This window comes from Rissa tridactyla, chromosome 14 (assembly GCF_028500815.1).
Source record: "Rissa tridactyla isolate bRisTri1 chromosome 14, bRisTri1.patW.cur.20221130, whole genome shotgun sequence".
Classification (NCBI taxonomy): Eukaryota; Metazoa; Chordata; class Aves; order Charadriiformes; family Laridae; genus Rissa; species Rissa tridactyla.
The window spans coordinates 677,154-694,061 of NC_071479.1; the positions used below are offsets into that span (position 1 = coordinate 677,154).

At 64.8% G+C, this 16,908-nt stretch overlaps 1 protein-coding gene across 1 annotated transcript; it reads right to left on the minus strand.

The window, feature by feature from the left end:
* Window positions 1–1,251: 1,251 nt before the first annotated feature.
* FIBCD1 (fibrinogen C domain containing 1) lies at window positions 1,252–15,584 on the minus strand. The gene is made up of 7 exons (XM_054220769.1): window positions 15,513–15,584; window positions 10,130–10,606; window positions 9,004–9,163; window positions 8,160–8,296; window positions 2,342–2,438; window positions 1,824–2,003; window positions 1,252–1,511 (listed from the first exon to the last, which is right to left on the minus strand). The coding sequence occupies exons 1-7, from the start codon at window positions 15,582–15,584 to the stop codon at window positions 1,252–1,254; spliced, it is 1,383 nt and encodes a 460-aa protein (XP_054076744.1).
* Between the last annotated feature and the right edge of the window lie 1,324 nt (window positions 15,585–16,908).

Genomic DNA, 16,908 nt, shown 5'->3' on the forward strand with positions numbered 1-16,908 from the left:
GGACATTAAACCCCCAATTAGAGTCCTTCCAGGGATCCAGAGGGAGAAGTCACCCCACACCCTGTGGCAGCCCCTCTTTGGGTCGGCCGGCACGAGGCATCGCCTGCCGCCCGGTTATCAGGGCCCTGCAGATGCTAAGCCCCACTCGCGGCTTCTTTTTGCAAAACCTTAATGGGATTTGAAGAAATGAAAGGCTTTGAATATCTGCAGGTGCCGAGCCAGAGCGCGGCTCATCCTGGGTGAAAACAAATGCGCGTCCCCGGGCTCAGAGCGAGCGGAGGGGGCTGGCGCGGGGGCACGTGGGCATGCTGTCCAAAGTCCAGGGTTTCGGGAAAGGTCACTGCTTTGGGATGGTGAAAGTCCGACGTGAGTCCGAGCAGGTCTGGTTGGGAGGCAGGAGCTGTGAAACGCAGGCAGAGCCGTGCCCGGAAGCGAGCCTTCCTCGCCTCCTCTTCCTCCTCGCCATGCTCCCTCTTCCCCCAGCACTGGCAAAACAGCTCTGTGCCACGCTCGGGTGTGGGTGCGCGTCCTCGCAGCACCGTGCTGGCTTGCTTTGGGGTGCTCCAGGAGCCGGGACGGGGATGAAGGAGTTCATAGCTGTCCCTTTCCATCTGCGTTGCTCTTGCAGGGGGAGAGGCGAGCGTTGTGCAGAACGGAGAAGGAATCACTGGCACGGTCCGGCTGCAACCTGGCCGAGCACCCCCTGTCCCCCATAACCCCACGGGGTGAGCCTTTGCCCCGGAGCAGCAGCCCCATCCCTGTCCCAGGGGCTCTGCAGGGCTCGGGGGCTCCCCAGGGCGAGTGTCTGCCAGTCCCTCGCCAGCTCGGCCAGGCCACGGCCAGGTGTCTGTGCCCAAAATGGAGATGAGCGGAGATGCCCAGCCTGCCCGGGCTGCTGCATCCCTCCCTCCCTCCCTCCCTCCAGGCAGCCCTTTCCCTTCCTTGCCAAATCCCTGCACCCCGCTGCCCTCTGTCGCAGCCGTGAGCACCGGCCGTGGGTCACGCTCTGGCCAGGACACCTGTTTTGGCTGCAGGGGAGCCATGGCAGTAGGAAGCAACGGTCCAGTGATGTCCGTGGATGCCCGGGAGCTAAAGCCACCCTTGCTGGGGACAGGTGCTCCCCCGGGGCACCTTGAAGATGGGCCAGCCCTTGGTGAGGATGGGAAGGGTGGCAGCTGGGGGGACGGGGCTGTGGGGTGATGGGGAAGGGCAGGGGGCTGGGCACGGGGTGGGGGGGCTCATGCCATCCAGCTAATTCTCCTCCCGGACAGGCCGGATCTTCATCTCGGTGAACTTGAGGGAGTACTGCCAGCCGGTCCAGGAGGACCACTCGATGCCGTCGGCGTAGGAGCTGTGGTGGCCCTTGAGGTACTGCCCGTTGAGGTTGGAGGTGTGGCAGTTGCGGTACCACCAGGCGCCATGGTAGAAAGACGCACAGTTGTTCTCCGAGTGATCGTTGTCCAGGTCCTTGGTGGTGAACTTCATCCCGTTGTGCTTCAGGAAGGAGTCGCCTGCCGTGGGGGAACGGGAGCCACGATGGGCCCTTCCTCCCCCTCACCCTGCCCTTGGGCTGTCTCCCCCCCACAGGGGGGTCCCCTGGGCACCCCGAAGGGGCACCTTCAGTGATGTACAGGGCACTCGGGGTCACCCACCCTGTAAACATCCAACTGCAGCCCCTCTCCTGCCTCCAGCTCCCTGTGGCTGCAGGGATGCAGCCAGGAGTGCAGGAGGAGACAGCCAAGACCCCAGTGAGGGGGTTTGGTGTCCGTGGGCTCCCCCTGCCCCATGGGACAATGTGTGCCCCCCAAGTTCTGCCACCCTACCTGCTGTCCCCGAGTAGTCGGCGATGGAGACAGGGTACCCGTCCTCCTCAGGGTCGACGGAGAAGAGCCCCACGCCGAAGCTGCCGTAATGGGCGAAGGCGGTGCCGTTGTCGAAGTCCTCCAGGTCGATGCGGAGCTCGTAGCTGCCCTGCACCGTCAGCACGTGGATCCGCTTCAGCCCTGCGGCGGAGGGACCGGGTGAGCGTGGGGACCCTGGCAGGGACGGGAGGGCTGGGGGTCCCTGGGGAGGGGGCCGGGGTGGGATGGGGAGCGGTTCCCCCCCCGGCTCTCGCTCTGTTATTGCAGCACGGCCACGGGCTTGTGCTCAGCTCGCGGGCAAACAGCCCCATCGCTTCCCTGTGCAGCCACCCCGTCCCCTCCCGCCTGCCCGGGCTGTCACTCCTAGGACGTGAGTGCTGGCCAGGGGGGTCCCGTGTCCCCAAGGAAACCCAGAGCCCCTGGGAGGCCCCCAGGCTTTGCCAGCCCACTCAGGAGCAGGCACTGCCAGCCCCACGCACCTAACCAGTGCTCTCCCGTCAGCTTCCCGAAGCCGTCCCGGTAGGCTTCCCAGCCGCGGAAAAAGTTGACGGAGCCATCCTCCCGCCGCTGAAACACCTGGGGAGGGAGACACCTCAGTCGTGGGGCTGTCCCGAGCCCGTGCACCCCGAGCAGCCCCCCCTGCTCCTCCCCAGAGTGCTGCCCACTCCTCCCCGCCGCCGGCTTAATAGATGTGGGCGCAAATTAAACCCTTTCTAATCAGTAATTACATAGGGATGCTGGTGAGCAGGTCCCCAGGGAAAAGCCAGATCAGGCTCCTGGGGATGGACGAATCAGTTCAGATAAAACACTTCACTGGATCCTCTGCCTGGAAATGGGAGCGGAGCTCGGGAAACCCACGGTGTGTTCCTGCAGGAAGGGGGCGGATGCCCTGGGAGGGGTGGGCACCCTGCACCCGGCTGCGCGCAGGAAACCGCCTGGGCTCTGCCATTGCAGGCAGGAGCGGAGGGAGGGAGGGAGGGACAGACACACGGCTGTCCCCACAGCATGTGCTGCCCAGGTCAGTCCAAGCCATCCTGCAAGTCATGGAATGGTTGGGGCTGGAAGGGACCTTAAAGCCCACCCAGTGCCACCCCCTGCCCTGGGCAGGGACACCTCCCACCAGCCCAGGTTGCTCCAAGCCCCGTCCAACCTGGCCTTGAACCCCTCCAGGGATGGGGCAGCCACAGCTTCTCTGGGCACCCTGGGCCAGGGGCTCACCGCCCTCACAGCAGAGGATTTCTTCCTGATATCCAATCTAATCTGTGTCTAATCTAAACCTACCCTAATGGCAGGATGCTCAGTGCCCTGGAAAACTCCCAGGTCTCTGCTCTCTCCTGGGCAGCCACCCCGTTATCAAGCATCGTTCCCGTGACAGCCTCATTAGTTTCCCACAGAAATTAACTGTGGGGCACTGACCGCCCCGACTCCTGCAGAGCCCCCAGATCCCAGACAGATCCCCGGGGCTCAGCACGGCTTTTCTCCTTGGAGCCTTTCCCTTTTCCTCCCCCATCTGCTCATCGGCATGTCATGCCCTTGTGTGTTTCATCCCCTTTTATCCGTAGTTTCGGGTTTGATTTATTGACAACGATCCAGAAAACGCTGCTGCGCGTCTGACCATTTGAACTTAATTAAGCCTCCAGCCCTGGATTAATTGCATTAAACTTGGCTGAGCCAGCCTGCCCGTTTGCCACCAAGCACTGCGCTCCTGTGGCCATGGCGGGGGGGGACGGGGTGCTGGGTGATTTAGGACCAGCCGCCCCACGTGCCGGTAGCCAAGGGGTCAGAGCACCCTGTCCTTGGGGCTGTGCTGTGCCGATGAGCCCGTTCACCCGCATCCAGCATCCCAGGCTCGGGCAATGCTGCCGTGCTGGCCGGGAAGCCGCCGTGCTTTGCTCCACTGCGGGGATGCTCCTTCGCAGCCTCCCCCTGGCTGCTCCTGCCCACGCAGGGTTTCATCCTGGCATGTGAGAAGACCCAGCTCATGAGTTTCACACCCATTTCATCACCAGACGGGCACTTTTGGGGCCGGGGATGCCCGGCGCAGGCTGCGGCGCGCTCCTTAGCACGGCACAGCTCTGATCCTGCTGTACTTACCTTCTAGAATTAGAGCCTTAATTTTTATCCCTGCGTTGAGCACTTGAGAAGCTGCGGTTAAGCCCGTTTAAAGGGGCTTTCTTCAGGCTTGCTGGGAGCGGGGGATGGCGTGGCTGGACAGGGGCCCGAAGCTGATTTTCCCCGGACAAAGTCGGCTCCGGCGCTGCCGGACGTGGAAGGCGGCAGAGGCAGCACCGATGCTTCCTCTTAATCGGCTTTGACCCACAGTTGTAAATAGGCCAATTGCCTGAGCGGTGCCCAGGGAAGCGTGCGGGGCATGTCTCCGTTGGCTGAGCCCCGGCACGGCTTGGCAACCACCCTGGGTGCCAGAGGAGCCCTCAGTGCCCTGCAGCCTGCCCGGCTTGCCCCAGGGGGCTGGAAACCAGGTTGAAAGGGCTGGAGGGCACTGGAGGTCCCGTGTCCTCCCGAGTCTCCTGCTCCATCCTCATCAGCTCTTGTGCACAGTCCCTCCTTGTGCTTCACTTACGGGAGCCTCCTCCTCACCCCCGCACCAGGATGCTGCGTGTACCGGGATGCTGCGTGTACCGGGATGCTGCATGTACGGGGATGCTGCCTGCACCCGTGACCCACAGCCTCGCCACACTCCCAGCCCTGCCTTGCTGCTCTTTTCCTCCTCATCAAATATGCATCACCCCCTCTTAAGCAAAAAGGATTTCCTTCCCTTCTTTAAAGGCAAGGCTGAAATATTTATCTCCCCCGCTCTCTGCCTCCCCCGGTCGTGCTGAGCTCGCAGGGCAGGGACGGGATGCTGCAAAAGCACCAACCCAGAAAAATGTGTTAAAACCAGAGAAGAGCGGGAACGCCAGCCTGTGCTTGCCGTGGCGTTGTGGCGAGGGAGGGCTCTGCTCCCTCTGCCCGCAGCCCCCTGATGCCAGCCCCCACCAAACCCCCAGTGGGCTCAAAACCCCACCACAGCCACAGCCTGGGGAGATGCTCAGCCATCGTCTTGCTGCCACCGCTGTGCTCCAGCTCTCAGGTCATGTTTTCGGCAGCCATGGCACAGCCCCCACAGCCCCGGCCCCACAGCATTCCTCTGAGCCCCGACACAGCGGGGAGACCATCTTCGGGTTCAGCCATGGAGAAGACAAACCGGGAGCAACGCAGGAGCCGGTCTCCGGGAAGTGCCGATCCCGTGTGACAGCCTGCACCCATCGCCGCCGGCAGCGCTGCCCATCCTGGGGACCCGGCGGCCTCTGCCTGTCCCCGCCAGCAGAAGTGTCTTGTCCCCCTTCGTGGCAACACATAAATCACATCTTTTCTAAACAGTACGCATTTCCCCGGGCTCGTCTCACCCGCTGCCTTTGGCTTACCCCCGCCCGTGTGTAAACGCATCAGTGTCTGCTCAACCCCCCCAGCCCGTGCCGGGACCCCTCCGGGGGGTGATGAGCAGCCTGGACGAAGCTGTCCCCATGAGCATCCCCAGCGTGGCAGGTGCCCGTGAAGCTGGAAGCTGTCACTTAACATCACCACAGCCCTCTTCCTGCCAGCACAGCGTTTTCTTCCGCATCCTTTGGCTTTCCCACCACTTCCCACTACATGCTGTACATGGAAAATGATGCTGATGCAGCCGGAGCCATCATGGCACCATCGCTTACAGGGTGGAGATGCTGATCCCAGGGGGGCTTTGCCCCGGCTGGGCAGTGATGGAGGCTCGGGGGCACTGGGAGGAACGTGGGGCATTTGCAAAGACTTCCCAAGACAGAAAAGGCAACTTTTCCAGGCCTCCCAGGATGCCGAGCCTCCCCCACCCTCCATCACCCCATTATTACTTTAATAAAGTGCCGGAGGTGAGCGTCAAAGGGGGAGTCGGGGTCAGGCTGGGCAATTACATGGCTGCAGCCCGGCGCTGCCGTGAGGCTGGGGTCACCCGGGGCAGTCACTGCAATTAAAGCTGGCGCTGAGCACAAGGCGAGGATGCTGCCGGTGATGCCAGCGGGCACCGACCCGGACCCACGTCCCAGCCGGCTGCAAACATGGCCCCGCTGCTGGCAGGCAGGGCCAAGGGGGGGACAGAGCAGCCTGGGGGGGTGTGCTGGGGGCTCTCCAGCTCTTCCCTCCCACGTTTCTTCACTTCGTACCACCCTGCCCTGCATGGATGCGGCTGCTGGCTGCCTTCTCTGCCAGATTTCTGCTTTTTGACTATGCAAAACAGGCAGCAAATGGCCCCAGAGCTGCAATCGCTCGCTCAGCACAGGGGCCTTCAGCTGCCCGGGGCTGGATGCGGCCGTCGTGAGGACGAGAGCGGTGCCTTGCTCAGCCTGCCCGAGGAAGGGGACAGGGAACAACCAGGGACCCTGCCTCCGGCAAGGGGACAGGGTGACACCACAGATAACGCCATGGGGACGGGGAGGTGCTGAGCAGCCCCGGCCGGGCTTCCCCCCGACAGGGCATCGGGGAGGCTCTTCCCTCTGCCCCGCTGCCCGTGGTCTCTAAGCCATCCGTGCAGGCTCAGGCTCAGCTCAGCAGCTCCCGAGTCAAAATTGATTCAGCTGCTGCTATCACTTCCACCCACCCACCCACATGCAAATAAGCCCAAATGTCAGGAGTAATTGCTCCAGAGGAGGAGGAGGGGAGGGAAACCTCCTGGGCTCTCCACCATGGTGCTATGGCTCACCTGGAGCCCCAGGGAGACCCCCCCAGCCCCACGGGAGATGGCTGAGACACCCTGAAGGACTGGAGGTACGTTTGGGAGCCGGTGCTGCAGAGCAGCCCCAAGGAATGGGAGCCTGGGGCGAGCACCCTCGGCCCTGCTCTGGACGCACCCGTCTCCAGACGCCGGGATTCGGCCAGTTCGGCCCCTCTGCCCGGGCCGAGGCAGGGCAGAACCGTGGAGCTGCGGGCAGCCCCGGGCCAGCCCTGCTGCCGGATCCCACCGTGCTGCCGGCTGTAAAATCATCTGCTTCGCCCCCTCCCCAGCCCAGCCTGAGCCCTCCCAGCTGCAGCAGCTTTAAATAAGCCCCTGCGCGTCTTGCTAATCACCTTGGGCTGCTCTTCAGGCAGCGCTGGAGCAGGGCTGGGGCTGGTGGAGGCTGTGCAGACTGTGCGCGGGGTTTGCAAGGACCTTCCTCGCCCTGGGGAGCAAGCGGGGTCCCTCCTTTTCCCTCTGTGAGCCCCCCCAGGAGCTGGGGTCCCCGGGACTGTGCTGTGCCTCAGTTTCCCCGCTGGGGCTGCTGGTACCAACCTGTGCATGACAGGTTGCTCCTGCCTGGGGTGGGCTCCAGGCAGCCCGAGGCCGAAGGCTCATCAGCCCCCCAAGGGCAGGGGGGCTAAGCTCCCTCCTGGCAGCGCTCAAAGCTGCTTAGGGGAATCAGATCGTGGGGATTTGTCTCCTGGAGCACCCAGCTGGAGGGGCACTGACTGTCTCGGCTCACCCAGCGTGTCCTCAGGGGGAGGCTGCCTGCCCCTCCCCGTCCCGATGAGCCCCCCACCACCTCCCCGGGGACACCCTCGCTGCCCTGCTGGCACCGTGAGCGATGCCCTCCTGGCTTGGGGCCACTTGCACCCAAGGAGCCCCTGAGGTTGGGGGGGGGTCTCTGGGCTTGGGGCTGCCGGTGCTGTGTCCCCCCATCCCCCTGCTCCCTGCCCCCATTACTGTGATTACGGGGCTGTTGCAGCCGCCACGGCAAAGCAAATCGGACAGGGCGGCCGGGGAGCGAGTGAATCAGCATGGCATCGGAGCCGCCCCGGGCATCCCTGCGTTAGATGAGGCGAAACACTCTGGGTTCAGGGTCTGTCCTGAGCCCCAGCCCCGGCTCATCGGGACCACGAGGACGGGGCAAAGCTCAGCCATTTGCCCCATGGCACAACTGCAGTTATGCCATGCCCCAGCCGGGCACCAGCCCTGCCGAGAAGGATGAACTCCAGCCATGGCATCCAGCTCCCGGCATGAAACCACCCTCCAGCTCCAGCCAAGCTTCCCGAACCCTGCTGGGCTCTGGCCGGCAGCGCCGGGCAGCTCTGCCGATGCTGCCAGCACGGGTAACACTGACAAGCCTGTTTGCCCGCTTCCCTGCAGGACCCGGCACCCTGTGCACCGCCAGACCCCATTGGCATTTATCCCCCATCCCGATGACTCATCCAGGCACCAAGAGTAATGTCTCCCGCCCCTGGCATCCCAGCGTGGGGACAGCCCGTGGCTGGCGGTGGCATCACCCAGTGGCCCCCAACACAGCAGCAGCCTACCGTCCAGCCGCCCCCGTCGGTTGTCATGTCACAGTAGACCTGGAAGCCAGAGGGATAGTGCGTGGGGAAGATGGAGTAAACCCCGTCTTCTTGCTGTCCACTCATATAGATGTCAAAGCAGTCTCGGGGCCGGGAGCCTGCAGTGGGGCATTGGGATGGGGTGGGACAAGAGGAAAGCTGGTTAATTAATGATCTAATTTAATGTCTTGCCATTTCTTTCAGGCTCTCAACCTTGCTGCCAGCTCTAGTTGGCGGCTCGGTGCTGCCTTGTTCTTTCCCTCCTTTCTCCTCCGATGCTCAGGGTGAGCAGTGCCCGGGGGCCTGGGCGGCCAGCGGGGACCGACCCCACGTCCCCGAGTGACGGCAAGGACAGGCTGGGACCCAGCTGGGGAGGAGGGAGCCCATGTCCAGAGGCAGCTGCAGGCAGAGCGTGGGCATGTGCTCGCAGCCCCGGGACAGTCTTACTCAGCTTCATCTTAACCAAATGATGGATGTGACTGTTTATTCCGAGTCCCGTGCAGCGCTGCCCTCTGCACCCGAATGAAGGCGAACGGTCACTTCTTGCTCTGCTTTTACCCCAGCCATGTCTGCGTGGGTCTGCAGGGGTGTGAGGTGGCTTTTGTGTTGGCTTTGCAGGCTGCTTTATGGACAACTAAGGGACACCCGGTGAGAAACACCCCTTCTAGGACACAACTATCCATCTCCCCCATCTTCTTGCCAGCCCCCCTCACTGTATTAAAGCCCTTTCCCCCATCTCAGGTGGTTTTCTCCCTCCCCTCCTCTTAGGCAGAGACCTGCCGAGAGCATCCCCAGGCGTATCCCTCTCCCAGGGATGCCATCTCACCGTTGGAGCAGCCCCGTGGCCGCACTCCCCTGGCCGGCGCTCGCTGCAGGTCGGCCTTGGGCCGGGGCCGGGCACCGCCACGGTCCTTCTGCAGCGTGTCGAGGACGTCGCTGACGGAGCTCACCAGCCGAGCCATGTTGGTCTGGCTCTCTGAGAGCAGCTATGGGCAGGGGACACACAGAGGGGACAAGGTTAAACCTCTTCCAGCCACTTGACCACCCCACCACGAGGATGCTCTGCCCATTCCCACAGCTCCCCAGGTGTTTGCCTGGGCATGGGCTGGTGGGGACCAGGTGGGGACATAAAAGCCACAGCAGATCCCATATGCATCCCTCGTGCTTTCTGACCCTGGGTCAGGGTCCAGATAGCACCTATTGCCACCCGGGCTGAGAAACCCCCCAACTTGGGTGCATCAGTGCCGCCACCCCGTGGGATAAAGAGCATCTCTGGGCAAGGGACAGGATCACGGAGGCGGCAGGAATAGCCGTGTCCTGAGACAGCCGCCGGCTCTCCAATGTCCCCCGAGGTGACCCAGGCCCGGCAAGTGACATGGGGTGGCGGCGGCAGAGCAGCAGGATGGGGAGCAAAGCGCAGCAGTGGGGATGGAGCAGCTCCAGCCGGAGGGCGACCAGGAGGGATGGGCACGGAGCTGAGCATCCAGCCATGCCCTGGGTCTTGGTACAACACTCGGCAGACCCCCGGCAGACCCAGGTGAGCATTTCAACACAGCTCATCGGCTGAGAAATTTTTGGGACTGTAAATAAGGGGCGGGGGGGTTGGTTGCTGCATGAACCGCCCTTGGGATGGTCCTGTGCTGTGCTCGGCTCAGCTCGGAGCCCCCAGACTGGACCTGGCGACGGGAAACCCCCCATGTGGGAGGCTGCACAGCCGGCTCGCTGGCACCGGGGCCATTTGGCATCGAGACGCAGACGGCTGATGAGCTGGAGCTGAAGTTTTGCTTCCTAACTTGCAATTCCCAGGCACCTGCCTTAAACCTCGGCTCCTTCTGCTGGAGGTCCCCCCTGGACACCGTGGGCAGGGGCTATGAGCAGCTATGCCCCTGGGGACGTGACAGGGGGGTTCTGTCCCCAGGGAGCCCCATGTGGCTCTCCCAGCCCTGTCTCACCTGGATGAGCCTGCCCTGCTCTCCCTGCAGGGCGCTGAGCTCCTGCCCCATGGCGCTGTGCCCCTTCTTGAGGCCATCGCAGTCGGTGCGCAGCTGCACGGCATGTGTCAGCAGCTTGGCCACCTCGTCCGCCACCGTGACCAGCAGGGCCTTCTGCTGGTTCTTGGTGGCCTTGGCCTCGGCGTCGTGGTCGGTGATGGCGCGCAGCAGGGACGTCTGCAGCCCCTCCAGGCGCCCAAAGGTGCCCGCCGCGTCGGGGCAGTTGGGGTCGATGAAGATGTTGATGCGGGAGCTGTCGGCTTTCTCGATGGTGACCAGCGCATTGGCTTCCTCGGGGTTGGTGCTGATGACGGGGGGCGACTCGGTGACGGGCGTGTGGTAGTGGTTCATGAAGAGGATGGCCCCTGTCACCGTCACCGCCAGGAGGACAGCCACCGAGAGCAGGACGGTGCACAGGACGTACCCGCAGCTCATCCTCTGCAGACAGAGACGGACACTGTTGGGACCCATTCGGACGGACCCATCCCGCTCCCCTTCATCCGAGAGGTAGGTTCAAACCCTTATGAGCTTTGGGGGGGTCCAGCAATGAGGGAGGCGATGTTGGACACGGGGGTGGTGGCAGAGGAGGGGATGCGGGGACTCCGGGAGCCCTGCGGTTCTGCCAGGGACGCAGAGGCCATGGGCGAGCGCTCAGCAAGCAAAGCAGCTAAACCCGCCTGGGAGCCGGAGGTATGAAATAATAAAGAGAGTGAACGTGCGGCGGCCGCCTGCTCCCGCTGGCATGTTTTATTTAAGGCGGTGATACTCAGGCGGAGCAGCCCCGGCTCCCTGGGAGGTGTGTGCGGCGCTCCCTGCTGCCCTGGGCTCAAATACGGGGAGAAAAAGGGAAAAAAGGGACATCCCTTGTGTTCCCTGGAGCGGGGACCGTGGGGAAAGCAGGGAGGGGAGGGAAGGCAGGGGCTCTTCCCAGCAGCAAGGGGAGGCTGTGGATCAGTGCTGGGACCACGTCGCCCTGAGCACCGTGGGGACCTGCCCCGCACAGGGCATCTCCCAGCTGCAGGGGGCCACACGTCCCCGTCCCCCTTGCGCCCTCGCTGCTTGCCGGAGGGGAGCAGAGCTGCTCCCAAAGCTCTCGGACCCGTCCCAGAGCCTCCCGGCGAGGGGGAGTCGCTGTGGGAAAGGTCTCTGACCCCCCTGAGCCCCTCCGGCAGCTCTGCCGCAACAGGGACGCGTTGGCTCAGCCTGCAGGACCTGCTCCCTGCGCACCAGGAGCCTTTTCTCCTTGCAAAGCAAGAAGCGCCAGCGCCGTCAGCGTGGATGGAGCGAGCTGTCACCCAGCCCCATCAGCCCCCCGTCCCACCCCCCTCCTTCTCATTACACCTGCGGGACAGAGGCTGTGATTTTCCCCTGACCCCGTCCACGGCTGTCACAAGGAATTGCAGGGCTGCCAGAAAACTGCAGATTCGGAGAGACAAAGACTACTTTCCCCAGAAACGAGGGGAAAATTGCTGCATCTGCAAAGATTTCCCAGGCCCTGTCCCCTCCTGTGCACATCTATCTGGAGTGACACCTTCCTTCAAGCACCCTTCATTTCATTCACGCTCCCGCAACCATTTGCATTAAGGTGACCCCGGCTGCGGCAGGGTTGGCCGGCCGGGGGGCCACGGATGCCCCATCAGCCACGGGGGATGTTCCGGGTTTCTTCCCCAGCCCACAGAGCGAGGCTGGAGATGCAACGGCGCAGGGCTGAATGGGAAGCCACCCTGTGGGGACCTCCGTAATGAGGCAGCCCCAGGCCCAGCCCTGCAGTGTGCATTAACAGGAGACGTCCAAGGCAAAAAGGGGAGCTCTCATCAAGCAGAGGGTCGAGGACTTTACCCAGCATTTGTGGACACGGAGCCCCGGCTCGGGGGCACAAGCGGCACCCGGCAGCAGCAGGACAGTGGCAGATGGAGGTGGGAGATGCCCATCACTGACACCCTCATGCGGACACCCAGGACCTGTGCTCAACCCGGCCCCTCGGCACCCTGCGAGCGGAGAAGTGACAGGAGGGACGGCTGCTGACCGGAGGCCAGCCTCGAGTGGTTTGGGATACGTGGGGTGAGCAGGGAGCGTGTCCCCGTGGCTGTCCTGGCTGTCGCAGCACCTTCGGCTCCCTGGCTCCACGTCCTCCCATCCCACACGCTGCTGCTCCCCACCACGCTGATGTCCCCAGCTCGAAACGTGCCTGATGGGACACACGGATGGGCTGCGATGGCCGAGGGACCCGTCTGAGCAGTAGTGGTCTCAGGAGCAGAGCTGTGCACGGCCGATGCTCCATTTCCCGCAGCCACACAAATCCCAAATGCACTTTAACACACCAAAAATCCCACAGCTCTGCCCAGGAGCTGCATCCAGCTGTTTTCCAGCCTTCGAGCCCCAGCATCGCTGCTCTCCTGCCGGCACCAGGAACTGTGGCAGGAACCGGGGGCCGAGCCCCTTCGCAAGTGACCCCCACTGCTTGCGACCGCGAGATCCCGAGCGGTGGCAGCTTTACAAGTCCCACGGCATTTTGCTGGCAGGTTGTGTTACCTGGCAACCTGCAGTGGGGAGAGGAGGGAAACGCTCAGCCAGCGGCACCAGCAATGCTCCGAACTGGGGTGTGGGTCCCCCCAAACCCCCCAGCACAGCAGCACTGCCTCTGCTCGCCCAGCTCCCAGCATGGGGCCCTGCAGCCGCCTCTGCCACACGCTCCTGCCCCACCATGGCCACGGCCCTCGTGGCTCCGGGGGGTTTTGCCCTCCATTGCATGGTCTCGGGCTCCTGGATCTTCTTGCCAAGGCTTTCAGGCAGCCGCAGGACATCTCCCTGTTGACCATGTGGCAGCTGCCCCAGTTATTGATGTCCCCTTGGGAACCCCTCCATGGGATGTCCTCATGTCGCCACACCACTCCTTCCTAAGGAGGGAAGAAGCTGCAAGGCTGGGAGGTGCTCGGGATGAGTGGAGCTTCACTTGCAAACCTACTCTGGAGCTGGGGAGGGAGCCCCAGGCAGGAACTGAGGCACCGTCACATCCCGGGCGCAAAGCTGAGCCGGGCTCTCCGTGCCGTGTGCTGGCTCAGGCAGTAGCTCCATGCTTGGCCATCATGCCCCATGGTGGCCAGGTCCTTGGTGCCCCAGGTATGCCACATGAGCAGCCTGTGGGCCACTTTGCACCCCGGGGCTGTGGGTACCTGCAGCCCCTGTGCCCGTCATCCCCCCCAGGCGTCCCCAGCCTCCTCAGGCAGCTGGACAGGCGAGCGGCTGTGCTGGCCGTGGGAGACAGCAGCTCCAGCAGGTGCAGCCTGTGGGGAGGGAAGGATAAGAGCCAGCTTGTCCCTGAGGCAGCTGGAGCAGAGTCGGAGGTGGGCAGGCCCCCGGGGAGCATGGACAGAGCGTGGTGGTGGGAGAGGCTGAGCTCTGCCGTGGGAGATGCTCTTTGGGGAGGAGATGCCCTTTGCTCCTGCCGAAGCCGTGGCTCTTTGCCGGCTCACCAGGCAAGCTCTGCGCTGTTGGATGGTGGGCAGCAATCGTGGGCAGCCCTGGGTGCTCTGCCCCTGAGCCGTGCCCTCAGCCAGCTACAAACCAGGACCCAGGTGGTGCTTCTGAGGCAGGTGGACACCGTGGTTTGCATCGCCCAGGCCCAGCTGCTGGGGCAAACTTTAGTCCAGGTACCCCCTTCTTACTGATGGGGTCCATGCAGCCCCGAGAGAGCCTCAGGGAAGCAGGGGACAGTCCCATACCCCGCCTAAGCCATTGCTCGCTCCAGAGCTGCTCAAGCAGCTCATTTTTCATCCCCGCCACTCGCCCTGCGCTGCTCCGCTGCCCCTGTCCCTCTGCGCCCTCCCTGCCTGCCCAGCTCTGCTCAGCTTTGTGCAGGGCTGCAGCCCCCGTCCCTGCTCCCCCGGGGGCAGGGCTGTACCCCAGATGCCCCCCCTGCATCCCGCCGCTCCCCGCGCCCTCCCGGAGCCTGACGCCGCACTTTGCTCACTCCCCGTAGGCACGGAGGCAGATGAACTGAATCCTGCTCCTGGTACCTGCTCTCCTCCGGCATCCAAAGCCTGCCTGCCGCCGCTCCTACAGCACGGCGCTTTGCGGCTCGGGGAGAGGAGATGGCTGGGGAACGCACGGGAGCCAGGTCTGTGGGTGAGCAGGCACGCAGGCTGGGATGGGTTTCCACCGGAGCTTATGGGAGCCGGGAGCCCATCACCGGCTGCAGCACAAACTCTGTGCCCCCTTTGCAAACCATCGGTCGCCTGCGTGGAGGGGCTGCGCACCGGGGAGGCAGCGCTGCCGGCGCCGGGAGAGGAGAGCGAGGTTTATCTCTCGGGGGGGGTCTGAGGCAGCCCCTCTCCAGCGAGGCGAGGGAGCTGAGCGGGCAGAAGAGGGCTCAGAGAAGGGTGTGCAGAAGGGAGAAGTCAGGCAGAAGTCCCTTTCCCGCATCACTGCGGGTGGCAGGGTGACGGGGAAGTGGCAGACTTGGGGGCAAGTGAGTCTCATGGCTGCAGAGGGAGAGCTGGCACTGCCGGCTCCTTGCCTCGTCTCGCAGGCTCCGTCGGAGACTCGCTTTCCCCCCAGCTCTCCCCAGGCACGTTTGCCCACACTCCGCACCCCTTCCCGCCCTGCCCGCGCCCAGGGTGCACCACTGCGCGGCACACGGTGGCCCTGCCTGCGCGCTGGGTGCCGTGCCCTGTCCCGTGTGCGCGCTGGGTGCCGTGCCCAGTCCGGGCCGCTCGCTGGGTGCCGTGCCCAGCCCGGGCCGCTCGCTGGGTGCCGTGCCTGCGCTCCCTCACCCGCTCCGGCACCCTGGCCGGCTGGAGGCCGGGGCTGGCGCACGTGCGGCGGGCTGTGCAAACAGGCTCCGGCACGTGCCGGGCCCCCCGCGCTTCGCCGCACCCCGCCGCAACGCCGGCCTCTCCCCAAAAAACCGGGGGGGCTCCTGGAGGTTGAGAGAGGGCCAGACGGCCAGGAGCCCCCGAAACCAGGGATGGCTCCGGCTGCAGCAGGGAGCCGAGGTGCAAAATCCCCTGTGCGGGGTTATTTAAGCAGTTTGAAACGTGCAGCCGTTCAGGAGAGGCGTGTGGGGCAGCCCCGGAGCATCGCCCGCTGCCCGGCCGAGGGGCAGCCCCCGCGCCGGGGGGTGAGGGGACATTGGCTGCAAATGAATAAACTCAATAATTGGTGGGGGGGTGTCGGGGCGGTGAGGGGAGGCAGCCCTGGGGGGAGAAGCAGCGGCTCACCCCGCCGAGCTGCACCGGCAGAAAAGCTCGCAAGCTCGCTGGGGGGGGAACGGTGGGGGCTCCGGGGACCCCCGGTCTGGCCCCTGTCCCTCTGCCCCCCGTTGCCCCCCCGCCCCGCGCCGTACCTGCGATTTCTCCTGCTGCCCGTCCTCAAGTTGCGAGGCTCCTCCCATGGTTTTCCAGCGCTCGTTCCCCATCGTGCCGCCAACTTCCAGCCCAAGTGCCCAGACCTTCCCCCCCCAAGCCCTTGCGGGACCCCCCCCACCCGGCAGCGCAGCCCCCGGCCCGCCCGCGCTGCCCGGCTGGCGGCGGCGGGAGCACGGGCGGCGGCGGCGGCGGCGGAGGAGGAGGAGGAGGGAGGAAGAGGAGGGAGGGAGGAAGGGAGGGAGGACACGGGCACGGACACGGGGGTGGATCTTCCCTCCCCGCCCGCCCCGCTCCCCCCGGGGCTCCCCCGGCCCCGCTCCGGGGACGCCGCCCGGCGACGCCCCGGGGGCTCTCCCTGCCCGCCCCCAGCACTGCCCCGAGCGCCCCCCGCGGCCGCCCCAGCGGCTCCGGAGTCATTTCGGATCCGCGCCCCCCCCACCGCTCCCGCCCCTGGGCTCCGCAGCTGCCCAGATGTGGCGGCACAGCTGGAGGAGCCGCAGCAGGTAAGGTGGGGGCTGGGGCCAGCGGGGCCAGGGGTGTTACAGGGGGCCGGGGGTCAGGTGGGGGGCTCGCCCCCTTTCCCACACTACGGTCCCCAGTTCCGCACCCCATGCTGACGGCGCTCAGTCCCACCAGTGGGCAGGGATGGGCAGAGAGGAGGGGGGGCATTGGCATCGTCCCCCTCGCCCCCCCCAAACCTGTGTGCCCAGGGGTAGCCAAAGTGCTGGGGGCCTCTTAGCAAAACCCAGTGCACGGTGGAAAGCTGGTGCTGGCTGGGGGGAGGCAGTGGCCGGGCCCCCCAGCACACAGGGTCACACCGATGCCCACTGGAGCACCACTTGCCCAAACCCCAGTGTTCTCAGCCCAAAGCAGCGGTGCTGGCCCTGCGTGCTGCCGGCTCCCGCGCAGGAGTCCCTCCCCGGCCTGATTTACCGCCACCTCTCCGGGCCGGGATGTGGTTTTCTTTACCGTACCTTTGCGGCACCTCACTTAAATCTTTTATTTGCCGGTTGTCTGACCTGCGGGCAGGAGCGTTGCTAAGAGGTTCGGAGGAGCATCGTGAGAGCAGCGATGGCTCAGCCCTGCGTTAATCCGGCTGGGGGGAGGCTGGTTTCTCTCTCGGTGTCAAGAAGCCCCTGGGAAACCTCCTGGGGGGCATCCTGCAGCCCCCCTGCACACTTCTCCTGCGGCATGGGAGCTGTGCCCTGGACAGGAGGCACAACAGGGCTGGGGGTTGCTCTCTGAACCCCCCTGGGTCTCTGTCCTTGGGGCTCAGCCCCAGTTGGGACCCCCCAGCAGCTCCCGTGGGGCTTCACTGGGGTGGGGGCTGCCTCCCTGCGGTGGCAGACAAGGCGCAGTGGTGACAGGTTGTGT